Source organism: Gouania willdenowi, chromosome 18, assembly GCF_900634775.1.
Source record: "Gouania willdenowi chromosome 18, fGouWil2.1, whole genome shotgun sequence".
Taxonomy (NCBI): domain Eukaryota; kingdom Metazoa; phylum Chordata; class Actinopteri; order Blenniiformes; family Gobiesocidae; genus Gouania; species Gouania willdenowi.
The window spans coordinates 17,566,986-17,590,487 of record NC_041061.1 but is presented as its reverse complement, the minus strand read 5'-3'; the positions used below and the strand labels follow the sequence as shown (position 1 = coordinate 17,590,487).

At 34.8% G+C, this 23,502-nt stretch overlaps 1 protein-coding gene across 3 annotated transcripts in view; it reads left to right on the top strand.

Moving 5' to 3' along the window:
* The first annotated feature begins 1,931 nt into the window (after positions 1–1,931).
* The window catches only part of dock11 (dedicator of cytokinesis 11), an 83,933-nt gene continuing 62,362 nt past the window's right edge, over positions 1,932–23,502 (top strand). For all 3 annotated transcript variants that reach the window (XM_028475084.1, XM_028475083.1, XM_028475086.1), the window contains exons 1-7: positions 1,932–2,276; positions 9,342–9,458; positions 12,312–12,401; positions 14,274–14,356; positions 18,483–18,549; positions 22,660–22,755; positions 23,071–23,205. In XM_028475084.1, the coding sequence (XP_028330885.1) occupies positions 2,172–2,276; positions 9,342–9,458; positions 12,312–12,401; positions 14,274–14,356; positions 18,483–18,549; positions 22,660–22,755; positions 23,071–23,205 (693 nt within the window). In that variant the 5' untranslated portion in view covers positions 1,932–2,171. The remainder of the gene's footprint in view (positions 2,277–9,341; positions 9,459–12,311; positions 12,402–14,273; positions 14,357–18,482; positions 18,550–22,659; positions 22,756–23,070; positions 23,206–23,502) is intronic.

Genomic DNA, 23,502 nt, shown 5'->3' with positions numbered 1-23,502 from the left:
ACAGAATAATACAATTGAATGTTTCAAAAATGGAGAATAAATGTACAAATATTTTAAATAAATAAAATCTAAATATACTTACACTAAAAAAGAACATTTGAAGTTAATATTTAAAAAAAGAATTGTCTTAGTTTTCAAATGTTGATTAGAGATTTGTTGTTTTTAATCAGTTACACAAGTTTGGCATTATTTATCATTGAAGCAATATTACAAAACACCTCATTTTAACTTAAAAATGTTCTCAATCTACGTTTTGCATGAAAAATGCAATTAAATGAAAGTTTTTTCTCATTAAATAAATACCTACATATGTCATACAGTAAATAAATAAACACTCAATACCTGAATATATACATACCTAGCTATATTGTCACGATGGGGTTTTATTTTGAAGGGCAGGCAGGAGATCTTGGACTCCCTTCCAGCAGCTATCTCCTGCCTGCCCTCCAAAATATAACCCCATCGTGACATATATGCCAATTTATTTATTGTATTTGTATTTATTTTGTTAAAATAAAATGGAGAGTAAATGCACAAATAGTTATAATAATTATAATTTTACATAAACCTACACTAAAAATAAAGTTTCAGGTTTTTCTTTTTTTTTTTTTTTAGTTTTGTTTTTATTGAGTTTCACTAACGGTTGGCATCATTTATCTTAAAGTTATTTATTGTAAGTAATTAAATAGACACCGACAGATATACAGTATACCATACATAAATAAATTACTCAATACCTGAATATGTGTGCCATAACTTAATACCTAAATGTATGCCATCTATTTGGTATTAATAGCATATATTTATGCTATTGTATATAAATAGTAAATTATTGTAAATAAGTAAACACCCACATATATATATATTTGTTCATTTATTGTACATAAATTGTAAATAAATTTTAATAAATAGACACATATGCCATAATACAATAAATCACTCTGTACATACTTGAATATATATATGCCATAAACTAATAAATGAATCATTCAATACCTAAATATATGCCAATAATGCTGTTTATTGATTGTATATAAATTGTAAATAAATAGACACAGATACAGTATATGCCATAAATCACTCCATACATACTTTAAGAATATATATGCCATAAACTAATAAATTACCAACTTAATACTGAGGTATATGCCACTAATGCAGTTTATGTATTTATAGTATATAAATTGTAAATAAATAAATAAACATATTTGCCATAAATCACTCCATACATACTTGAATATATATGCCATAAACTAATAAACGAATAACTCCTTAATACCTTAATATATGCCATTAATGCTTTTTATTGTAAATAAATAGACACCAAACAGATATGTCATAAATGAATAAATCACTCAATACCTGAATACATATGCAATAAATGAATATATGAATGACTGAATACCTAAAATATGCCATTAATGCTATTTATGTATTTATTGTATATACATTGTTAATTATTGTAAATAAATAGACACCTACACATACAGTATACTCCAGAAATAAATCCCTCAATGCCTGAATATATATGCCATAAATTGATAACTTAACACCTAAATATATGCCATTATTGCTATTTGTTGTATATAAATTGTAAATAAATAGACACAAAACAGACATATGTCATAAATAAATAAATAAATAAATAAATAAATAAATAAATAAATAAATAAATAAATAAATAAATAAATAAATCACTCAATACCTGAATATATAGGCATGAATCACTGCTATGTATTTATTGTATATACATTTATATACAATAAATATTGTATGTATGTATGTATGGCCTGGTGAAGTGATTAGTTATTGTAGAGTTGTTTAAGTCAGGGGCATTATTTTTATAGACGATCTTTGCTAGGATTCCACTTTGGACACTAGAGAGGAAGTGGTTGTAGTGGCTCATCACTGTAGCAATGGAAGATCTTTGATGTTCACCTCCAACATCACCACCACCAACAGTAGCACCAGCAGCAGCAGCAGGAGGAGGAACGTCAGCCCCGCCTCACGACGTGAACCGCTGGCTGGTTCACCTCCAACTCACATCTGGCTGTCACACACTTTAAACCCAATGGACCCGCCCGGTACCGAGGTATGGTCCTAGTCGCTGTGGAATACAAGGCAGAGAAAGAGAAAGAGGGGAAGAAAGAGGAAGAGGAGGAGGTGGTGCGATGTCCGAGGTGCGAAAATTCACAAAGCGGCTCAGCAAGCCGGGGACGGCGGCGGAAGTGAGGCAGAGCGTGTCTGAGGCTGTGAAGAGCTCCGTGGACTTGGTGGTGAGATGTTTAACTTCACTGATACAGATGGACTTCCTCTGTCCAGCTCTAAAATGCTCCTCGTGTCTCAGTGTGTCCTCATTCTTCACTTCACGTCTCCATCATCTTAACCACACATGTGCTGTGTTATTTCCCTCCTTTTCCTCGGCATGCTTTAGTCACTCACTGCCAGGCATGCTGCTCCTTTTGTGTGTGTGTGTGTGTGTGTGTGTGTGTGTGTGTGTGTGTGTGTGTGTGTGTGTGTGTGTGTGTGTGTGTGTGTGTGTGTGTGTGAGTGAGAGAGCCAGCCAGCCTTGTTCTGTGTCTCCTTAGCTGATGAGTATTGATCAAGATGGCTGTGCAGATGTATTGATTCATTTCTTTTTTTCTTTGAATGAAAAAGGATTCAGTGGCTGACACAGCATCAGTGAACAGTAGGGGTGTAGTGGGATTCTGCTGACAGAGCATGTGTTGGTCTGAAACTTGAATTGAAGACATACTGTTAATTTCGTTGAATGAAATTTTCATTATTCATGATTTGACATGAATTAAAAAAAACCCATCACAAACCAGGGTTCTCTTCTCATCGGTGCTGTTGTGCGTAGGGGCCATTATGGTGGGATTTTGATTATGACACGTGTCAAACTCAAGGCCCGGGGGCCAAATCTGGCCCTTTAGAGCATCAAATTTGGTGGAGCAAGTCAAAATGACAAAGAAAACATGAAACATTTTGTAAATGACTAATTCATTCAGCCCCTCCAAATACAAAAATCCTCTTAAAATCCACAATATTTGCAGAGCTCAGTTTTCCAGTTCTTATATCACATGGTTATTATCTCAAATTGTTGAAAGAACTCAGTTTTTCCAAAATCTGGCAAATTATTGTCAAAGCATTCCACGGAATTCTCCCAAATTTAAAAAAAAAAAAAAAAATCTGGGAAATTTAAGTGAAGATCCTACAGGGGCTGATATAAGTGTCGCATACTTGATCATTTAAATATCATTTATATGTGGAAGTGCAAACCAGGACACAATGTTGAAATTGCTCTTTTTCCCACAAAAATATCTGTGGCCCACTTAAACTCAAACTGGTCCATATTTGGCCCCTGAACTGAAATCAGTTTGACACCCCTGGCCAACGGTGTGATTTTGATCCCCTATGGCAGACATAGACAACTGTCAGCCCAGGGGACACATGCGGCCCTCGATCTAATTTTGTGTGCCCCGCAAAACGAAATTGTAATTCCTGAAGTTGAAAGTTGTATAAAGCCCAACATAACACATGGAACTCCAGGAACACAGAAAATGCACAAAATGTCAACAAAAATAACAACATAACCAAAATGTCAACGGAATTGCCCAAAATGACAAAAAAAAATACTCAAAATGATGTCAATAACACACACAAAAAAAACAAAAAAAACAAACATGAGCACTCGACGAACACACAAGGCAACAAGGTTGAGATTGTAGGAAAGAATTTTCTTAAACTCCAGTCTTGTGATTGAGCACAGCACCGTGTGACGCAAAGTGTTCAAATCTTGTGATTAAGGTTCTGATTTCTGGAAGTGGAGTGTTGGCTGCTGGACTGTGCTGAGAACAAGCAGTGTTTTGTGGAGGGTTCACAGCCTGTGTTTATGTGTTGGGGGATTCCCTCAGCCATGCTGTGACCCGTGTGTCCTCTGTGACTGCTTCTCCATTCCTAACATCTCTAGAGTCTCTGATGTGGTGGGGGGAGGTGTTTCTAGTGCCATGTTTGGTAAAAATGGAGTAGAGATGATGACGATGCATTTCTGCAAGATTTCAAGTTTGGATCAGGAAATCAAGATCATATACTGTAGTGTGTCAGTGTTTATGAGCCTCATGGACATTGCTGTAAAACCAGCTATTCATCCAACAAACCAAATAATTCAATCCAATTCAACTGTATTTATATAGCGCAAATTACAAAGTCATCTCAAAGCACTATCAAAATATAAAATTCTTAATAAGAAGGGGAAAAAACAACAAAAGAACAGAAAAGAATATAGAGAGAGAACATCTCGAGTGTCCCAGACTAGTTGAGCCATGAACTACAGATCAGGAACTGCCAGCTCCAGCTTCAAGACACCTGAAACAGAGAAGAGAGAGAAGGGCGAGGAGAAGGCACTGACTGCAGAAAAACATGATACGGTATTAGCAGGTCTGCCTGCATGAATATGGATTTTTTTTTCCTAGTGGTTAGACTTTTTAGTGAGTTACTGGGACATCCTGACAGTAAAGCGTTACAATAATCTATTCTAGATGTTCATTCATTGATCCATCCATCTCACCGTCTAAAATCGAAACCAAAATCCAACCAATGACCCATGCAACCATCTACTTAACAATTAACCAACCAAACAAATCAACCAACCATCCAATCAACCACTTTTAAAATAAAAAATATCCATTGATCTATCTTACCATATAAGAACTAAACCAACCATCCAACCAATCATCCATGTAACCATCTACCAACAGATCAACCAACCAGCCAACCACCCATCCAATAAAACATCTATTCATCGAGCCATCCAACAAAACCAACCATTCATTGATCCATCGAAGATCTAAACCAACATCCAACCAGTCCACCACCCATTCAATAAACCATCTATCTATCCATCCATCCAACACAACCAACTATCCATATCGCCATATAAAAACGAAACCAAACATCCAACCAATCATGCATGCAACCATCTACTTACCAACCAAACACATATACCAACCATCCAACATATCATCCATCCATCTGTTCATCTTCCGATTCATCCAACAAATCAAACAAACCTCCAACCCCCAATCTACAACCTCAACCATCCATCTAACAACCAACCATTCACCTAAACAAAAACCCTCCAATCAAGCAACCATTCATGCAACGATCTACCTCCCAACCACCAAACCCAATCAAATCTAACAAACATTCAAATCAACTGATCTTCCATCCATCCATCTAACTTCTAAGAACTCAACCCACCACTTAACAAATTATTCATCTAACCATCTACTTAACCAACCAACCATCCATCTCACCATCCAAGAACCAATTAACCAACCAACCATTCACTCAACCAAAACACATGCGTCACATAATTGATATGGTTTGGTTAGACATACTTTTAAGATTGGATGTTTATGTAACAGAATAGTTGGTTGTAATTTTCGCCGAGTGTAAAGTGTTTTGAGTCATTAGAACCTTGCGCCATAGTTACTGAAGGTTCATCTAGAATGGAAAGAGAAGTTTCATTCTGGAGGAATGGAACCATCTTCCAAATACTGAAAGTTTAGTTCCCCTAAAGTTTCTTTGTTTTCCACCTAACGAAGTTCTAAGAACTTGTTGGTGCCATGCAGAACTAAAAAGATCAACAGATAGCACTATAGAACCAATAAAACAGTCATTCTCAATATACGAGTTGTATTGAAGAAATACTGGATGATATTTTGGAAACAGATCACACCCTTGTGCACTAAGACACTTGACCCACCCTTGCTATCGTCAGGATCATTATTATACTCTACTGTTGTTGGTAGCGATTCAGATAGTCTGGATAAGAATGTGTCAGATTTAGTTTTTGTCGGTAGTTTTTGGCTTTCGACACACCACTTGCTTCATTTCAGGCTTTTGTATTTCTGTTTCACAATCTATGACTTGACTTCCGCATGTCAGTAGTTCTTGTCCTTTTGGAAAAAAAACGTAACATAACTTGGTCTTTCTTTGCTTCCGCTGTGATCATATCACCACTGACTTTCATTGCTGCGGTTCAGTTCGCTGCACATGACAGGAAGCAGAGCTGCTGTGTGCAGCCCAGCCATCCATAATGGCTTTCACAGACCGGCGTGTGTGTTCTGCTGCCGAGAATTGTCCAGAATTAAAGCATCTCTGCTGTACCACAGAGGGAAATATTCAGAAAACGCCAAAATTTTTGGCGTGGCATTAGATTTGTGACGCGTCTTCGTTTGATTAGTGGTTGAAGAAAATGTGAGTCTGAGGTTTGTTGTTGACTGCCAAGCATCTGTAGGCCTACTGGAAGAGTCTGCAGACAACATGCTCGTGTAACAGACTAAATTACTGGTTAGGCTCCAATGAAATGGAGAACTGTCTTTCTTTACTGGTTTGTGCACACATGACTCAAGAAGGAAAAAATGAACCCATTCATGAAACAAGGGATTTACTGGAGTTTGGGCTGCAGGCAACATGTATTTTTTTGATCATTTCTTAGTCAATCGATGTGATAAATGGATAAGGAAATAAAGCACAGTTTGACTTTTTCATGAGTAATAGAACTACATGAAACAAAAATACAATTTCTCTTAAGGTATTATTTTAATTCCTTGAGTGACCTTGTCCATGCATTCGCCTTGGCTGCCTTTACGTATTGAAATTATTTAACTAAAACCACTTCAGCTGCCAAATTACACGTCCTAAATTGTGTAAATTAGAATTTCTATCATAGTTTTTGAAATTGTTGTGTATAGTACCATGTCCAGGTAAAATTTACTGGTCTGGAGAAGATGGTCCAGAGAGTGACAGACCACAAGGGGAGGGGTGATAGACTGAGTCTGATACAATAGACGAAAATGGGCTCATGATGCGATGCAATAACCCTAACCCTAATAAGACCAGGTCTTTCTTATTTAAAGTGCCAAATCGAACGCAAAAACAGACTCACAATTCTAACCTTGCCTGCAAGATGGATTTTCCTGGTGTTCACAAACACCAGAATCCATCTTGTGCTGTTCCCGCCTTTGCCTTTCAAATTCTAAACAGATGCATTTAGAACCAATCAGGAGGCAGTGTTGTGGTTTAGGGCAGGATATCTGGGTGTGACGAAGGCAGAAGCGCCAAAGCAAAACTGGCGCATGCGCAGTTGGGGGGAGTGGAACTAGTGGGGCTAGGATAGCTGCGATTCAAAATAGAAAGATGTCGACGCAGGAGGATGGTTAACGTGCCCTTAACTCGCATACTCATGGTAACGGTAAAAGTCACTCAACGATATGACCGCAGCATTACTATCCCAAAAGAAAGTTTTCAACAGCGGAGTCTTGTAGTTGTAACAGGGTCTCATGCCGATGATGACATCATCATTTGTTACCGTGTGACTGGCGAAAACAAATGATGGTGGACAGGCGCTTCGCCCAATCAGCTTCAAGCATTCTGTTCATGTCCCTCCCTGGTGCTGAAAGGATTCACCAGACACAAACCCAGATCAATGTGGAGAACTCAAGTTAGAGAGAGGGCTACACATCAATCTGGCTCTTGCCAGGTTATTACAATTCATGCCAGTCTACAATTAAAACCAAATCATGTCATGACATTCATCAAAGAATATTCCTATCTGTACAGGAACTTGGGACACCGATGGGAATCAACAAGTTTAAAAAAAAAAAAAAAAAAAAGATCAAACTAGAACAGTCTCCACACAGCCCAGATTTAAGATGTTCTTTTTAGACTATATTAGCATTGCTACATTTTCCGGCGGCAATTAAAACCTTTGGGCATTGACTATGTCTCCTGTAGTCGAAAAGACAAGCTCACGTGCTGTGAAGCTCAGAGGCCTCATTTATTCTATTACTACGGAATTTTGAGGAATAACTTTTAAAATAATACAATTACACAATATATTTCTCTTTTTTTGTTCTTTTTTTTTTACACGATCCCTTATGTTAGTTCAAACTGGTGCACACTGCAGCTGGTTCTCATGTTATGTTCTTTGTGGTTGATCACCTCTTTATTTGAGTCTTGGCTTTAAGGTGTTTTTTTTTTTTTTTTTTTTTTTTACCTCCCACGCTTGTAGATCAGTGCTGTTATTAGTGTAGACATGTGTTCTTTGAAAATGGTATATTAGCCACCAACAGGTCATTCAAACATTACTGCCAGTTTTTTTTTTTTTAGATCTTATTGCATAATGACTCATTATTTCTCACCAGCTAATAAAACACCAGATTCTAAAATGTCAAAGTTTTAAATAGAAAACATTGTGTTTACAATAAACTTTAGTTTAATTTCCTTCTTTTTATTTTTTACTGAATATAAAGCAGTAAAGGTTCATGAAAAAAACCCAAAAAAAACCTTACGATTGGCAGTGAACACATTTAATAATAATTAATTGGTCATTTAAAAAATGCATGTATTATTGCTATTAATATAACCTTTTTTTCCCTGGTGTTTCCTGGTGAAGATATGTAGCATCACACATAATAATTTACAGTTTCATAAACAATAGGGAAATGTCTTTAAAGTAATTAAATAAAACATAGTCACAAATAGATAAAGAACAATGAAAAGTACAGTCACAGAATAAGAGCTTATGAAAGATTAAAAAAATAGCTAAACATAATCTATAATAATTAATAGCATTTATGACTTAGAGAGAATAATATATATGACTTGGAGAGAATTTTTGGTTAAATTTGTATTAGAGTTGCTTATTATGAAAATAATATTAAAAAGTGCAATACAATATTTGGTTCTGAACAATATATTTTTCTTTACCTGAAATATGTTTGAAACTTGTAAACATGATTAGAAAAATACTTAAGCTAAGAAAATGTGTTGATGATGTTTTTGTCATAAAACGAGGTTACTGTGTATGGTTCAAAGGTTGAGCACATTTAAACGTACATTATTTAGATCTCAGCAGAAAAACAAAAGACACATTTTCATGGCTCCACTAGAGAAACGGCAACAATACTAAAGTTGGACCCTCCAATGGAAACCTGACAGAGTAGAAAACCTCTCTTTCACTCTATGGAGAATGTGTCACACAGCCACGACCACACGCTCCAATCCATCCCACCACGGCCTTTTTTCTCAGCTATTCATCAGCAGTCAGTCTGCTTAGCTCAGGCTTAAAGTGACACTTTCCTGGATTTCATTTCCAATCCTCTCAAATTTGATTTGGAGTTGCTCTTGCCATCAGATCTTGACCCAGTTTTGGAAGTCTTAGTTTGAAGCCTGTAGCTGGTCATCTGTTTTGTGTCATGTACTGTAAGTGCTAGAAATGTCAGATTTGTAAAGGAAAATAAATCATTAAAATACAAATCTTGTCTTGTTTCCAGGAGCAGCCAAAGATTATCGAACCAGTCGACTATGAAGCTGTGGTGTTCCAAAGAAAGGCTCAGATCCACAGTGACCCTCACCGGGACCTGCTGCTCTGCCCCGTCGACGACGTGTCGGTCAGTCCTCTTTTGCCAAATACGTTGTTGTGTTCTCGTTGGCGTTGTACCTTCCAGTGAAAAGATCGGTAGGGGTCAAAGTTCATGACCTCACCAAGTTAAAAAAAAAAAAAAAAAAACTATTTTCTCTATAACTTGGCGACAAATTGAGATACAGTGCTCAGACTGGTACCATTGAACGACATTCCCTTTCAATGTGTGACCTTGACCTCAAGGTCATATTTAAGTTCAAGGTTAGTCTTCTGTATTTCCTGCATTATTACTTTCATTTTAGTTAGTACAAAGAACAACATTAAGGGATATTACACAACAACAAAATGCACACAATAAGTTGTTTTTCACGTGAGCAATTCTTACAATTCAGAAATGTGTACTTTTAACAAGTTTCATGATATTGAATTTTTTTTCCACAAATTTAGCAGTTTCAATTTTCAATTGCCAAATACGTATTCGCCATGCGAATACAGGTTTTGCCGAGTTTTTTTTTTTTTTTTTTTCCTTTCACAACTCCTTTGTCCTGGAGCTCCTCCGAGGCTATTAATGCAGCACTAATGACACGTATGTCATCTCATAGGGGCAATGTCAAGGATGTGCAGTCAACCTTTTTTGGGGCCTCAAGGTCGTGTCAAGTGTCAAAAACTGATTTTTTTCCACATCTCTACAAATATTTATTGCATAAGTTTGATGCTTACATTTATAAAAAGCTGATCACAAGTGGAGTATTTTATTTCGTTGGACCAAAGCTGTACGACCGACCAGTAAAAAGATCGGTACAGGTCAAAGTTTGTGACGATCACATAAAAAAAAAAGTACTTTTTTCCCTTTAACTTGGCCACAAATTGAGATGCAGCGCTCAGACTGGTAACATTGAACAACATTTCCTTTCAATGTGTGACCTTGACCTTTGCTCAAGGTCATATTTAAGGTCAGGGTCAGTGTTCTGTTTTTCCTGCATTATTACTTTCAATTTAATTAAAGAACAACATAAAGGGACATTACTCAACAACAAAATACACACAATAAGATGTCTTTCACATGAACAATTCTGCGTACAGGTCTTGCCTAGTTTACTTTACTTTAATGTTATTTCTGTGGTATTCTTGCATGTTTTAAGAGTCATTTTGTGTATTTTTGTTGTTTTGTAAGTTTTTGCTATTTATTTTGTTTTTTTAGCTGTTTTGTGCAACTTTTGGTTCATTTTATGTATTTCTGGTGTTTATTTTTTGTTTTTGTATTTTTTTTATTTAGTACATTTCTGTTATTTTTGTCCGATTGTCGTCATTTTGTCTGTTTTTTGGTTCATTTTGTTTATTGTTGTTGTCAATTTGTATATATTTGTTTGTCATTTTGTAAATTTCTCTGTTTTTATATAATTCTTGTCATCTCCTTTGTTTCTTTAGGGAGGTATTTTGTGTATTTTTGTTGTCATTTTTTATATTGTTGTTGCTACTCTGTATATTTTCTCTCATTTTGTGTGTGTGTTTTTTTTTGTCATTCTGTGTGCTGTTTGAATTCTTTTGGTATTTTTTCTGGTCATTTTGTACATTTTTGGTATTTATTTTGTATTTTTAGCCATCTTGTGCAGCTTTTGGTTAATTTTGTGTATTTCTGTCGTCATTTTAAATGTTATGTTTTTTTTAATGTTTTGTCAATTTCTATTGTTTTGTTTATTGTTGTTGCTATTCTGTATATTTTTCTCTTATTTTGTGTGTTTTTGTTGTTATTTTGTGTGCTTTTGGAGTCATTTTGTGTATTTGTGTCATTAGTGTAATTGTGTGCCAATTTGTATGTTGTTGTTGCTATTCTGCACATTTTCTTTTATTTTTATTTATTTTCTTTTGTTTTTTTGGAGTAATTTTGTATATATACATTTTTTTTTTTCATGTTTGGTTTAATGTTATTTTTGGTATTTTTCAGGTATTTATTTGCAGTCTTGTGTGTTTACAGTGTCATTTGTGTAAATTTGTTGTAATTTTGTGTATTTTCATTTGTCTTTTATTATTGTATGTTTTTAAAGTCATTTTGTAAATTGTTTTTGCTATTCTACATATTTTTCTCTTATTTTCTGTGTTTTTGGAGTATTTTTGTGTGTTTAAGAAAGTATTATTGTTGTCCTTGTTTGTGTTTTTTTTGTAATTTTGAATGTTTTTTTTAGAGTCATTTTGTGAGTTTTTGTTATTTTGTGAGTTTTTGGAGTCATTTTGTGTATTTTCATTTTTTCCATGTCGTTTGGTTTATTTTTACGTAACATTTTGTGTATTCTTCAGTTATTTAATTGTAGTCTTGTGTATTTCTGGAGTAATTTGGGTATATCTGTTATAATTTGGTATATTTGTGTTTGCCTTTTGATTATCATTGTTGTCATTTTGTTTGGTTTTGTTTTAAAATCATTTTGTGTTATTTTTCTGTAATTTTGTGTTTTTAGAGTCATTTTGTGTTGTTACTTTGGGGGGCCGCATGAAATTAGACTAACCAAGGGCTGACGTGAAAGTGTTTTGTCTAATGATTATTGCATTGATACATTGTTTTTGATACAGTCCTGCACTGCCAACATCTGTACAGATGTCTCTTTAATAAAGGACTGAATCAGCAACTTTGAGCCAAAGACTTGTGAAATTTTACCTCCTATAAAGATTCTTCCCATCTTTAATCACTGGGTAATAACTAAGTTATTTCTGGACCAGTGCAGAAACCCCAGCAGTAAAAAAACAAGCAGTCCATCCAGGTGACCTAGCTTTATGTACGCACTGCCTGGAAACTCATGTGGTTTTGTTTAGCAGAACATCCGTCTCATCGTGAGAGAATTTGTTCATTGTTGTTTTGATTCCCCTTTGGCTCTCACTTTCTTTGCAGGAGTCCCAGATCTCCCGACAGAGGAGGACCGTTGTTCCCTCAGTGCCCCACAATGCAGAGCAAGAAGCCAAGAGCCTGTTTGCTAAAGAGGTATCATGACACAGCAGCTTTCCTACGTCTGACTCGGCACCACAAATCTAACAAAGATGTGTGATTCTCTCCCGAAGCAGTGGAATAAAAAAACTCAGATGTTTGAGTTAATGTTATTTTCGGCTCAAAATACAACATCAGCAATAAATAGCAGTGTTCTGCTGACTGGGATTTATCACTAAGACTCAAGCGTCACAAGGATTGTTGACATGTACTCTTGATTACTCAGCAATTTAAAAAAAAAAAATTAAAGGCCCAGAAAAATGTTTGAATCATGAAAACAAAACTAAGACTGAATGCAGGCAAAGGCAGGACAAAAAAAACTCGTTAATTAGTTCATAATTAATCACAAGTATTGCGTAATTGTAATTAAAAAAAATGGTTGCTCTTGTACTCGTAATTGAGTTCAGAAAATTGACTTTGTAATTGTAATTGGCATGGAAATTCTATAAAAACTGTCGATTATAAATTAATCAAACATAAAACTGGGAAACCATGATACAGTTCTATAGCTTATACATGTTATTAGTCCCGATACAACTTTTTCACTTCCGATATGATACCGATATTGCAGCCTTGTATTGATATCAGCATGAATCATACATACTTTTATTCCTTATTTTGTAGTGTGGAATGTTAGAAAAGTCTTGATCAAGTGATGTCACTCAAACATAGAACAATAATCATTAACAGTTGGTATGAGAAAAACTGACCCATTTATTATTAACCAATTGGTTACATACATTTTAATCTTCAACATAATATCTATAGTATTCTACAATTGAATAAATATAATATATATCGGAGATTTTAGATGCAGGACGATAAAATCCGATATTTGTTATTTATTGTGTGTTTATAGAGTAATTTGTGTATATTTGTTATAATTTTGTGTATTTTAGTTTGCCTTTTATTATTGTGTCATTTTGTGTATTTTTCTGTCATTTTGTACATTGTTTTTTCTATTCTGTATATTTTTTTCCTATTTTCTGTGTCTTTGGAGTCATTTTGTGTATATAGTTTTTTCACGTGATACCGGTATCAATATTGGACCGATATCCGATATCGAATCGGGACACCCCTACTAATTATTAAATGAGAAACAAATTAGGTGATTTAATACATGGGTCAAAACTGACCAGTTATCATAAGAGATGCTAACAGAAAGCTAACACAAGAAGATGGTTACATTTTATGGGCTTATTTAGACTCTATTTTTGTCATTAAACTTTAGTAATTGAGAACTTAATTGACTTTCGGGGGATAAAGAAGAATCATAATCATAATTGGGGGGAAAAAGTCAGTCACTGCAATCATAATTGACTTTTAATTGAACGTGGATAATTGAAAGCGTAATTGTAATTTAAAAAATGTAATTGACCCACACACAGAGACTGGGGGAAAAACCAACCAGATTAACCAATCAAATCAGGAACCAAAGTCGAACACAAGCTGAAACTAAACCACATGTAAGCGGGAAGGACTCGAACCTACAACCATGAGAATCAACAGAAACCAAAGTCACTAAAACCCCTCGACGTGAAGATGAAAGAAACTCTAAAGCTTGTACAAACGTTAGTTCTTATGTTTGAATGTGTTGTGAATGTAATCAGAAGTTGTTTGTTGACTCAAATCTTAGGCGTGAGGATTTGCTTACATTACCACAGTTTGCTTTCAGATTCTACATTGGACATGTGACTCCTTTTTATTTGATACACACTATTGATACAATAAAAGCTTTTTTTTTTTTTCATTCAGTTTTATTTTCTACTTAATGACAAACATGTTGATGCATTCAAAAAAGAAGAAGAAAAGCCAGGTTTTTATGGAAGTTTCACACCTCTGCTAATCCAGCTCCTCTCTCTTTGGCAGTGCATCAAGATGTACAACACGGATTGGCACGTAATCAACTACAAATATGAGGCTTACTCTGGAGACTTTCGTATGCTGCCGAGGTAAGACCATGAAATAAAGGAAGGAGGATGAAGATTAGTGAGAAAGACGATTGATGATGAAGAGAGTCACTTAGTTACTCACATAGTTATTTAGTTACTTTATTAGTTACTGTATTAGTTACTCACATAGTTATTTAGTTACTTTATTAGTTACTGTATTAGTTACTCACATAGTTATTTAGTTACTGTATTAGTTACTCGCATAGTTATTTAGTTACTGTATTAGTTACTCACATAGTTATTTAGTTACTTTATTAGTTACTCACATAGTTATTTAGTTACTTTATTAGTTACTCACATAGTTATTTAGTTACTGTATTAGTTACTCACATAGTTATTTAGTTACTTTATTAGTTACTCACATAGTTATTTAGTTACTTTATTATTTACTGTATTAGTTACTCACATAGCTATTTAGTTACTTTATTAGTGACTCACATAGTTATTTAGTTACTTTATTAGTTACTAACATAGTTATTTAGTTACTTTATTAGTTACTCACATAGTTATTTAGTTACTGTATTAGTTACTCACATAGTTATTTAGTTACTGTATTAGTTACTCACATAGTTATTTAGTTACTTTATTAGTTACTGTATTAGTTACTCACATAGCTATTTAGTTACTTTATTAGTGACTCACATAGTTATTTAGTTACTTTATTAGTTACTAACATAGTTATTTAGTTACTTTATTAGTTACTCATAGTTATTTAGTTACTTTATTAGTTACTAACATAGTTATTTAGTTACTTTATTAGTTACTAACATAGTTATTTAGTTACTTTATTAGTTACTAACATAGTTATTTAGTTACTTTATTAGTTACTCACATAGTTATTTAGTTACTTTATTAGTTACTCACATAGTTATTTAGTTACTTTATTAGTTACTAACATAGTTATTTAGTTACTTTATTAGTTACTAACATAGTTATTTAGTTACTTTATTAGTTACTCACATAGTTATTTAGTTACTTTATTAGTTACTCACATAGTTATTTAGTTACTTTATTAGTTACTCACATAGTTATTTAGTTACTTTATTAGTTACTCACATAGTTATTTAGTTACTTTATTAGTTACTCACATAGTTATTTAGTTACTTTATTAGTTACTTACATAGTTATTTAGTTACTTTATTAGTTACTTACATAGTTATTTAGTTACTCACATAGGTATTTAGTTACTTTATTAGTTACTCACATAGTTACTCACAGTTACTTACATAGATACTTACTTTAACTAAGTAACTATGTGAGTGAATAAGTATCTATGTGAGTAAATAAGTGAGTAACTGAGTAACTATGTGAGTAAATAAGTATCTATGTGAGTAAATACGTGAGTAAATAAGTGAGTAACTGAGTAACTATGTGTGTAACTAATAAAGTAACTAAATAACTATGTGAGTAAATAAGTATCTATGTGAGTAACTTTGTAAGTAAATAAGTGAGTAACTATGTGAGTAAATAAGTGAGTAAATAAGTATCTATGTGAGTAAATAAGTGAGTAACTGAGTAACTATGTGAGTAAATAAGTATCTATGTGAGTAAATAAGTGAGTAACTGAGTAACTATGTGAGTAACTAAGTGAGTAAATAAGTATCTATGTGAGTAAATAAGTGAGTAACTGAGTAACTATGTGAGTAACTATGTGAGTAACTAAGTGAGTAAATAAGTATCTATGTGAGTAAATAAGTGAGTAACTGAGTAACTATGTGAGTAAATAAGTGAGTAAATAAGTATCTATGTGAGTAAATAAGTGAGTAACTGAGTAACTATGTGAGTAAATAAGTGAGTAAATAAGTATCTATGTGAGTAAATAAGTGAGTAACTGAGTAACTATGTGAGTAACTAAGTGAGTAAATAAGTATCTATGTGAGTAAATAAGTGAGTAACTGAGTAACTATGTGAGTAACTAAGTGAGTAAATAAGTAACTATGTGAGTAAATAAGTGAGTAAATAAGTATCTATGTGAGTAAATGAGTAACTATGTGAGTAAATAAGTAGTATAAAAACTATTCAGTACCTATGAAGTAGCTCACAGTTTCAGAAAGGTTAACAGCTGGGATTATTATTAATAATAATAATAATAATAATAATAATAATAATAATGCATCAATTTTACATAGCACTTTCTCATAGACGCCCAGTCACTTTACAGAATTAAGGCATTATTCTTTCACTCCACACTTAGTGGTGGTAAGCTACTATTGTAGCCACAGCTGCCCTGGGGCAGACTGACAGAAGAGAGGCTGCTATAGTGCACCATCGGCCCCTCCGACCACCACCAACACTCACTCATACACTACATTCATACTAGGCAATGTAGGTGAAGTGTCTTGCCCAAGGACACAATGACAGATACCACTGGGGTGACTGTCCCTCCACTGTGGCACCTGGAATACTCAGTGGTCTCCCATCCAACTATTAACCAGACCCAGACCTGCTTGGCTTCAGAGATCTAATGGTTAGACTCATGGACTCATACAGCAGCTGCAGAATGACAGAAACAGCATAAGAGTCTATGTAAATCAGATTCTGATTTTCCATGCACACACCCTTTGACGGGCTCCTGTAGGGCCTCGGATTTTCCTTGATGGTGGAAAATGGAAAGAAAAAATGGAACTCACTTCCTAAAATGGAAAAAGCAATCTGACCTGTTTTTTCTCTGTTCTCCGTTTTTTAAAAAATCATTTCAAGCATTTAAATTGCCAAATAATACCAGTAGTGATCTCTATTATTAACCTCATTTAGCAAGTTTGGTTTGATTTTAGGAAGATTAATAGCCAGTATTAATTAAGTCATCTAAACATGTAAAGACGGTGAAACCGGAAAGTGTAACAGGAACATTTCTAAACTCCTCGTGCCCTTTTTCTCTCATTCAGTATCCATTGTTAAACAGCAATAACACACTTCATTAATACACAAAAACCCGAGGGTGCTGATTTTTGCAAAGTCACATATAAATGACTAAAAAGGCAGAGCTTAATTAATTATTTATTGAGATTTTATTGCAATTCTAAAAGTCAGTGTTTTCAGATAGTAAAAATAAATATGTATTAAATGTATTCAAGTACAGATAAAATTAAATGCTTTTTACTGACAATGTAAGTCAGAGATGTTTGTGTTATCACAGCGGGGCCACAAAACTGTCATTGCCACATTATCAACATTCATGTCAGCATTTAGAAGTTTTATTGTTGAGTCGTGAGAATTTTGTGTAATTTTCTGTCATTTGGGGATTTTTTTTGTTTTGTTTAAGTGTTATTGTTGTTGTTTTGTTTAGTTTTTGGTCATTTTTAGAATGTTGGTGTTTGTACGTTGTAGTCATTTTTTGTGTGTGTATTTTTCTGTCATTTTGTGTAATTCTGTTGGCGTTGTGTGTCATCGGAGCCATTTTGTGTTTGTTGGAGTCTTTTAGTGTGTTTTAGAGTCATTTTGTGTATTTTTCTGTCATTTGGGGATTTTTTTGTAATTTTTTTTTGTTTTTTCAGTCATTATATGTTGTTATTTTTTTTCAGAGTTATTCTTGTCAATTTGTTTATTTTTTGGTCGTTTTCTGAATTTTGGTGTCTGTACGTTGTAATCCTATTTTTTTTTTTTATATCTTTGTGTGTATTTTTCTGTCATTTTGTGTAATTCTGTTGGCATTGTGTGTCATCGGAGCCATTTTGATTGTGTGTATTTTATGAGTCATTTTCTGTGTTTTTGGAATCTTTTCGTGTTTTTGGAGTGACTTTGTGTACATTTTGTGCATAGTGTTGTCGTTTTGTGTGTTTTTGGAGTCATTTTGTGTATTTTTCTGTCATTTTTTTCTGGATGTCAGTGTCAGTTTGTGCATTGTCGTAATTTTCTGTATTTATTTGGTAGTTTCGTGTATTTTCCTGCCATTTTTGTTGGTATTGTGTGTGTCTTTGGAGTCATTTTGTATTTTTTTTGTAATCTTTTTGTGTTCATTTTGTTTGTTATTTTACTTATCCTGTGTTGTTTGTTTGGCTTCATATACTTTCCAACTTCTTGAATTACAATTTCTTGCACATGCTTGCTGTAAATGGTAAACGATGACGATGACTCAGCGGAAAGGTCTCATTGAATAAAACCTGATTCTATTCCTGTCTCTTCAAAGCAAAGGCCTGAAGACGGACAAGCTGCCTGCTCACGTGTTCGAGATCGATGAAGACGCCAAAGACGAGGTGAGCAGCCAATCACGGCCCTCTCCCGTCTCAGACACGCCCCTGCACAGAAAGCATGAGTGCTCAGCTATCGACTCGCTAAGTCTTTTATCGACGGGGTAAAAGACACAACAGCACATGCACAGCTTTTAGTGATGTTCTACAAATGTGTGAATGAAGAGTGACTCAGCACAGAGTGGTTTATAATCATAAATAGCTCTGATCGATGCCCTGAAGCCCCTCCTCCTCCTCCTCCTCCTCCTCCTCCTCCTCCTCCTCCAGCGGATGCAGATAAACGCAGCTGAAAACAGAAAGCATGGATCATAATTTCCCACCACGCCCTGTAATATGATCAAGATGCTTTTTCCACCTGTGCAAACATCAAAATATTTGCTGTGTTTCATTGTTATGATAATGTAATAATGAAACCTTTATTGATCATCGTAGTGAATGTCTTCTCTGCATTTTTACCCATTATTATTATTATTATAGTAGATCGTTTTTTACGTTCTACTTGACAAAAACATACTTTGTAATACATCAGCTCTCTTTATTAGCACAGGATCAAGTAAGTTTCTAGCCTTTCACAACAAAAGCCCCACACACTAGTATTCCAGATCCCTTCAATTCCTACTTACTTTAAAAAAACAAAAAAAACATCCAACTTCTTCAATCAAACCGATGGTTTAGTCAATAATCATGTCTAAGAATAAAGTGGATGTCATCAGAGCTACTTTTTAAATTAAAACATTGCTGTTCACCTATTTCAAAGTCACATTTTCACATCTTTTATTCTAATTTCACTGTGACTTTTAGTTTGTTTTCAACTGTATGTTCAGTTTTCAGGCTTAGAAAACAGTTTAGTACAACCTTTTCCCCTATTTTTTTTCCAAAGTAATTTTTGACTACCGTATTTTTCAGACTAAGGCGCACCGGATTATAAGGCGCACTATCAATGACTGGGTCTATTTTCGTACATAAGGCGCACCGGTTTGTTATTATTATTATTAAGACGCATTAAGCGAAATAAAAGTCAGATAAGTCAAACTTTATTCAACTCATTAACAATAACTCTCAACATTGTTCAGGTTTAACACATAAAATACAGAACAATACACTCACTTTTTCAGTTCAGTATGTTGAAGCACAGTAGTTAATTTCATATATAAGGTGCACCTGATTATAAGGCGCACTGTCGATTTTTGAGACAATTAAAGGATTTTAAGTGCGCCTTATAGTCCGAAAAATACGGTAAGTTAAAGCTGCTGGAGAAGATCATGATTTTTCCTGATAACGACATTGTGTAGGTCTCATCAATCAATGGTTCAACAATAATTTGCTCAGGAAAAAAAAAGTAAAAGGTTAAAATTGCCACTCAGAAGTTTTCTTTTGATCTCCACTGTAAACGCTGTCTAGAATAACACTATTCTGAGCACTAATACAGGAAAGAAACAATATTTTATTTTGTTTTTGTTGTCTTTTCGTATGTTGGTTTTTTTCATTTTGTGTTGTTTGGAGTCTGTTGGTGTGTTTTTAGAGTCATTTTGCACATTTTTGTAGTAATTTTGTATATTTTTCTCTCATTTTGTGCTCGTTGTTGTTTTGTGTTTTCTGATTATTTTGTGATGTTGTTTTGCTTGTTGTTGGAGTCATTTTGCACATTTTAATAGTCATTTTGATTATTTTCCTGTCATTTCGTGTCTTTTTGTTGTCATTTTGTGTATTTTTTTTGTATATTTTGCATATTTTTGCATTTGTTTGATGTGTTTTTAGAGTGATTTTTATCTGCATTGACCTTGGGGGCTGCACAAAATGAGACTGAGGGCTGCCAGTTACCCTCATCAGACTCCACATCCCAGCATTTATCTCACGATGCCAATAAATTGAGTGTTCACAGTGGAGATGAAAACTTTTTTTTCCAAGCAAAAGATTTATTGATCTTTGAGGCCTACACCGTGTCTTTATCTGATCAAATGTTATAATCTGCAGCACATTTAAATGTTAACCTTCCGCTCTACATTGTATTCAGTTCAGGCTGATTTGCCAGTGAGCTACTGGTGTTCGCTTGTAAAGTGTTGCATAATAAACTCATAAAACAGACAGGAAAGGATGATGGTACAATGCGACTGTTTACAGAAGGAGGAAAAAGGGAAGGACGCCAGCCAGCCAATTAGATTACAGGACAAAGCCAGGGGAAAGAGGGGGGAGGGAGGGGAGGGAGGGTGACAGGCAGAGGACAGAACAGCCCTCACATGTGATTGGGTTCATTCCCATCTGTGAGTCTGTTCTATTTTTCACTCAGTGTTATGATATCCAACGTCATGCATTGAGTGAATTAGAGACGTGCACTTTGTGGATGCATTAGTCCTCAGTGTGTTTATGTATAGCAGAGCTCTGTGTTAGCGATGGGTGTTTGTGTTCACCGTTGGGAATGAACGTTCCCACGATGCTTTGAGACAGAGAGGCTGCAACATTACTGAAGGGACTCTGATTACGACTGATGACATCTTTCTGTAGCAGAGCAACCACTGAGCAGTCCTCACCAAGTCATTTTTTTGTCTTTATTCTTCATACTTGGGTTTTAATAAGTGAGTGTGTAAATTCTATATTGTTGGATTTGAATTTTTCACATTTTTATAAATGTTTTTCACTCAAAAATAAGTTGTTCAACAGTGAAAGGCATAAAAAAAAACTCAATTTATAGAAAATATAATTAGTATCACCATATATTGCTTTGTTTTAAAAAAATATTTCTATTCCTATTAAAAATGAATTTAGAATAAATTACTTGTTGTCTTAGTTTTCAGCTTATTTATTCAGTTCAAATGAATACAAATGAATTCATTAATATTGTGAATAACTTAAGATTTTTGCTGGTTTGATAATCCAAACATGTTTTTTCAAAGTTCTCATTTTTATTTAACCAGAGTTATCGTCATTTATTGATCGCTGATACATACAGTGTGCACAAAAGTATTTGCCCACAAGTCTTTTGGATTGGACGCCTGATGTCCTATGTCAAAATTAGGTAAAGCAGACATAGGCAACTTGCAGCCCTCAGTCTGGTTTTGTGCGGTCCTCAAGGTGAACACAAAATACCCAAAACGACAACAAAAATATGTTAAAAATTACTTTAAAAAAAAATGCGTTATGTGACACAAAATGATAGAAAAATATGAAAAATGACAACAAAAATATGCTAAATTACTTCAAAAACACATTGTGAGAACAAATAAAGATAAAATGACAGAAGAATATATAGAATGACAGCAAATATAGGCAAAATACTGCAGAAACACACATTATGAGAACAAATATACATGAAAATGATTGAAAAAAAATCCACAAAATGACGCCAGAAATACACAAAATTACTCCCAAAACACACTTGAGAACAAATTTACACAAAATGATAGAAAAATACACAATGACAACAAAAATACACAAAATTACTCCAAAAACACACATTATCAGAACAAATATAGACAAAATGATAGAAAAATATATAAAATGACAACAAAATTACATGCAAATTGGACGATACAGCTACAAAAATTCATAGAATGACAGGGAAATATACAAAACAACAAAAATACAAATGTCGTATGGATAAAAGCATCTGATAAATGAATTTACAAAATGTCAGAGAAATTTACCAAAATATGCTAAATGACTCAAAACAATTGCCAAAAAATAATCACAAAATGAATCCAAAAAACGCAAAACAAGCGCACACAAAATGAGAGGAAAATATACAAAATGACGACAAAAACGCACAGAAACCCTTTGTTCTTTCCTGTATAATTGCCCGTATCGGTCGTTATTCTAAATGCTGACATTAATGTTGATAATGTGGCCCTTGGAACAGATAGTGACAGCGTTGCGGCCCCCTGCTGTGATAAAAGTTGCCAATCTCTATTGTAGAGTAATTTCTACACAGAATAAATCTTTAACAGGCCATAGTTTGGCAGACATGCAACTGAATAATGCTGAGTACTGCAGAAAAAAGTGACTTATTGGACTTTTTTTCAGCTCAAACAAACCAAAAGCTTAATCATTTCATGTTATTCAGTGACTATTTATCATGCATCAGGCTGGTTCTTTGTGTTTACCTCTGTGTGTGTGTGTCAGGACACATCATCGCTGTGCTCCCAGAGGGGAGGCATCATGAAGCAGGGCTGGCTGCAGAAAGCCAACATCAACAGCAGCCTGTCCGTCTCCATGAGGGTGAGTCACACTGTGGGAGCTCCTGTGTCACTGCAACACAGCTGGAACAAATGAAAGAGCAGCGTGGTGTGGGCACCGGCACACTGGGATGCAACCTATGTATGTGATAATCAGTGTTTACGGCCGCATTCAGCTCGGTCTTTAAGAAGCTCATTGGCACTGAAGCCACAGTCACAACTGTTATGAATACACAATGGAGGAAAATGAGCTGGATGCACGCGAGCACGACATGAAATAAAGTAGAAGCACATGTGTTTCCCAAGTTTGTTTTCAGCTGAAAATGCGTTTCTCTGAATGCGTTTCTCTCCTGCGCAGGTGTTCAAAAGGAGGTACTTCTACCTGTCCCAGCTCCCCGACGGCTCCTACATCCTCAACTCGTACAAGGACGAGAAAAACTGCAAGGAAACCAAAGGATCCATCTACCTGGACTCCTGTATTGATGTCATTCAGGTATTAAAGTGTAACTGTGCCTCCCCGTGTGCTCGCCTCATGATCTGTCACCGTAATTCCTCGTCTGCAGACTTTTAGCTGCTTTTTATTGGCTGGGGTTTTAGTGCATTCCTCAGACTGGGCCAGGAGTAGTGTGGGCTATGGGCTGGTTATGAGGGAGCTGCTGCTGTAGGATCATGGTGCAGACTGGTACCGGAGGCAGGTCGGCTTTGATTTGGATGAAAGCGTTGTGGAGATCAATGGTCAGAGTGGTATTCATGTGGTTAGCAGTCCTGTTTAGCATCTGTTTAATCTGCT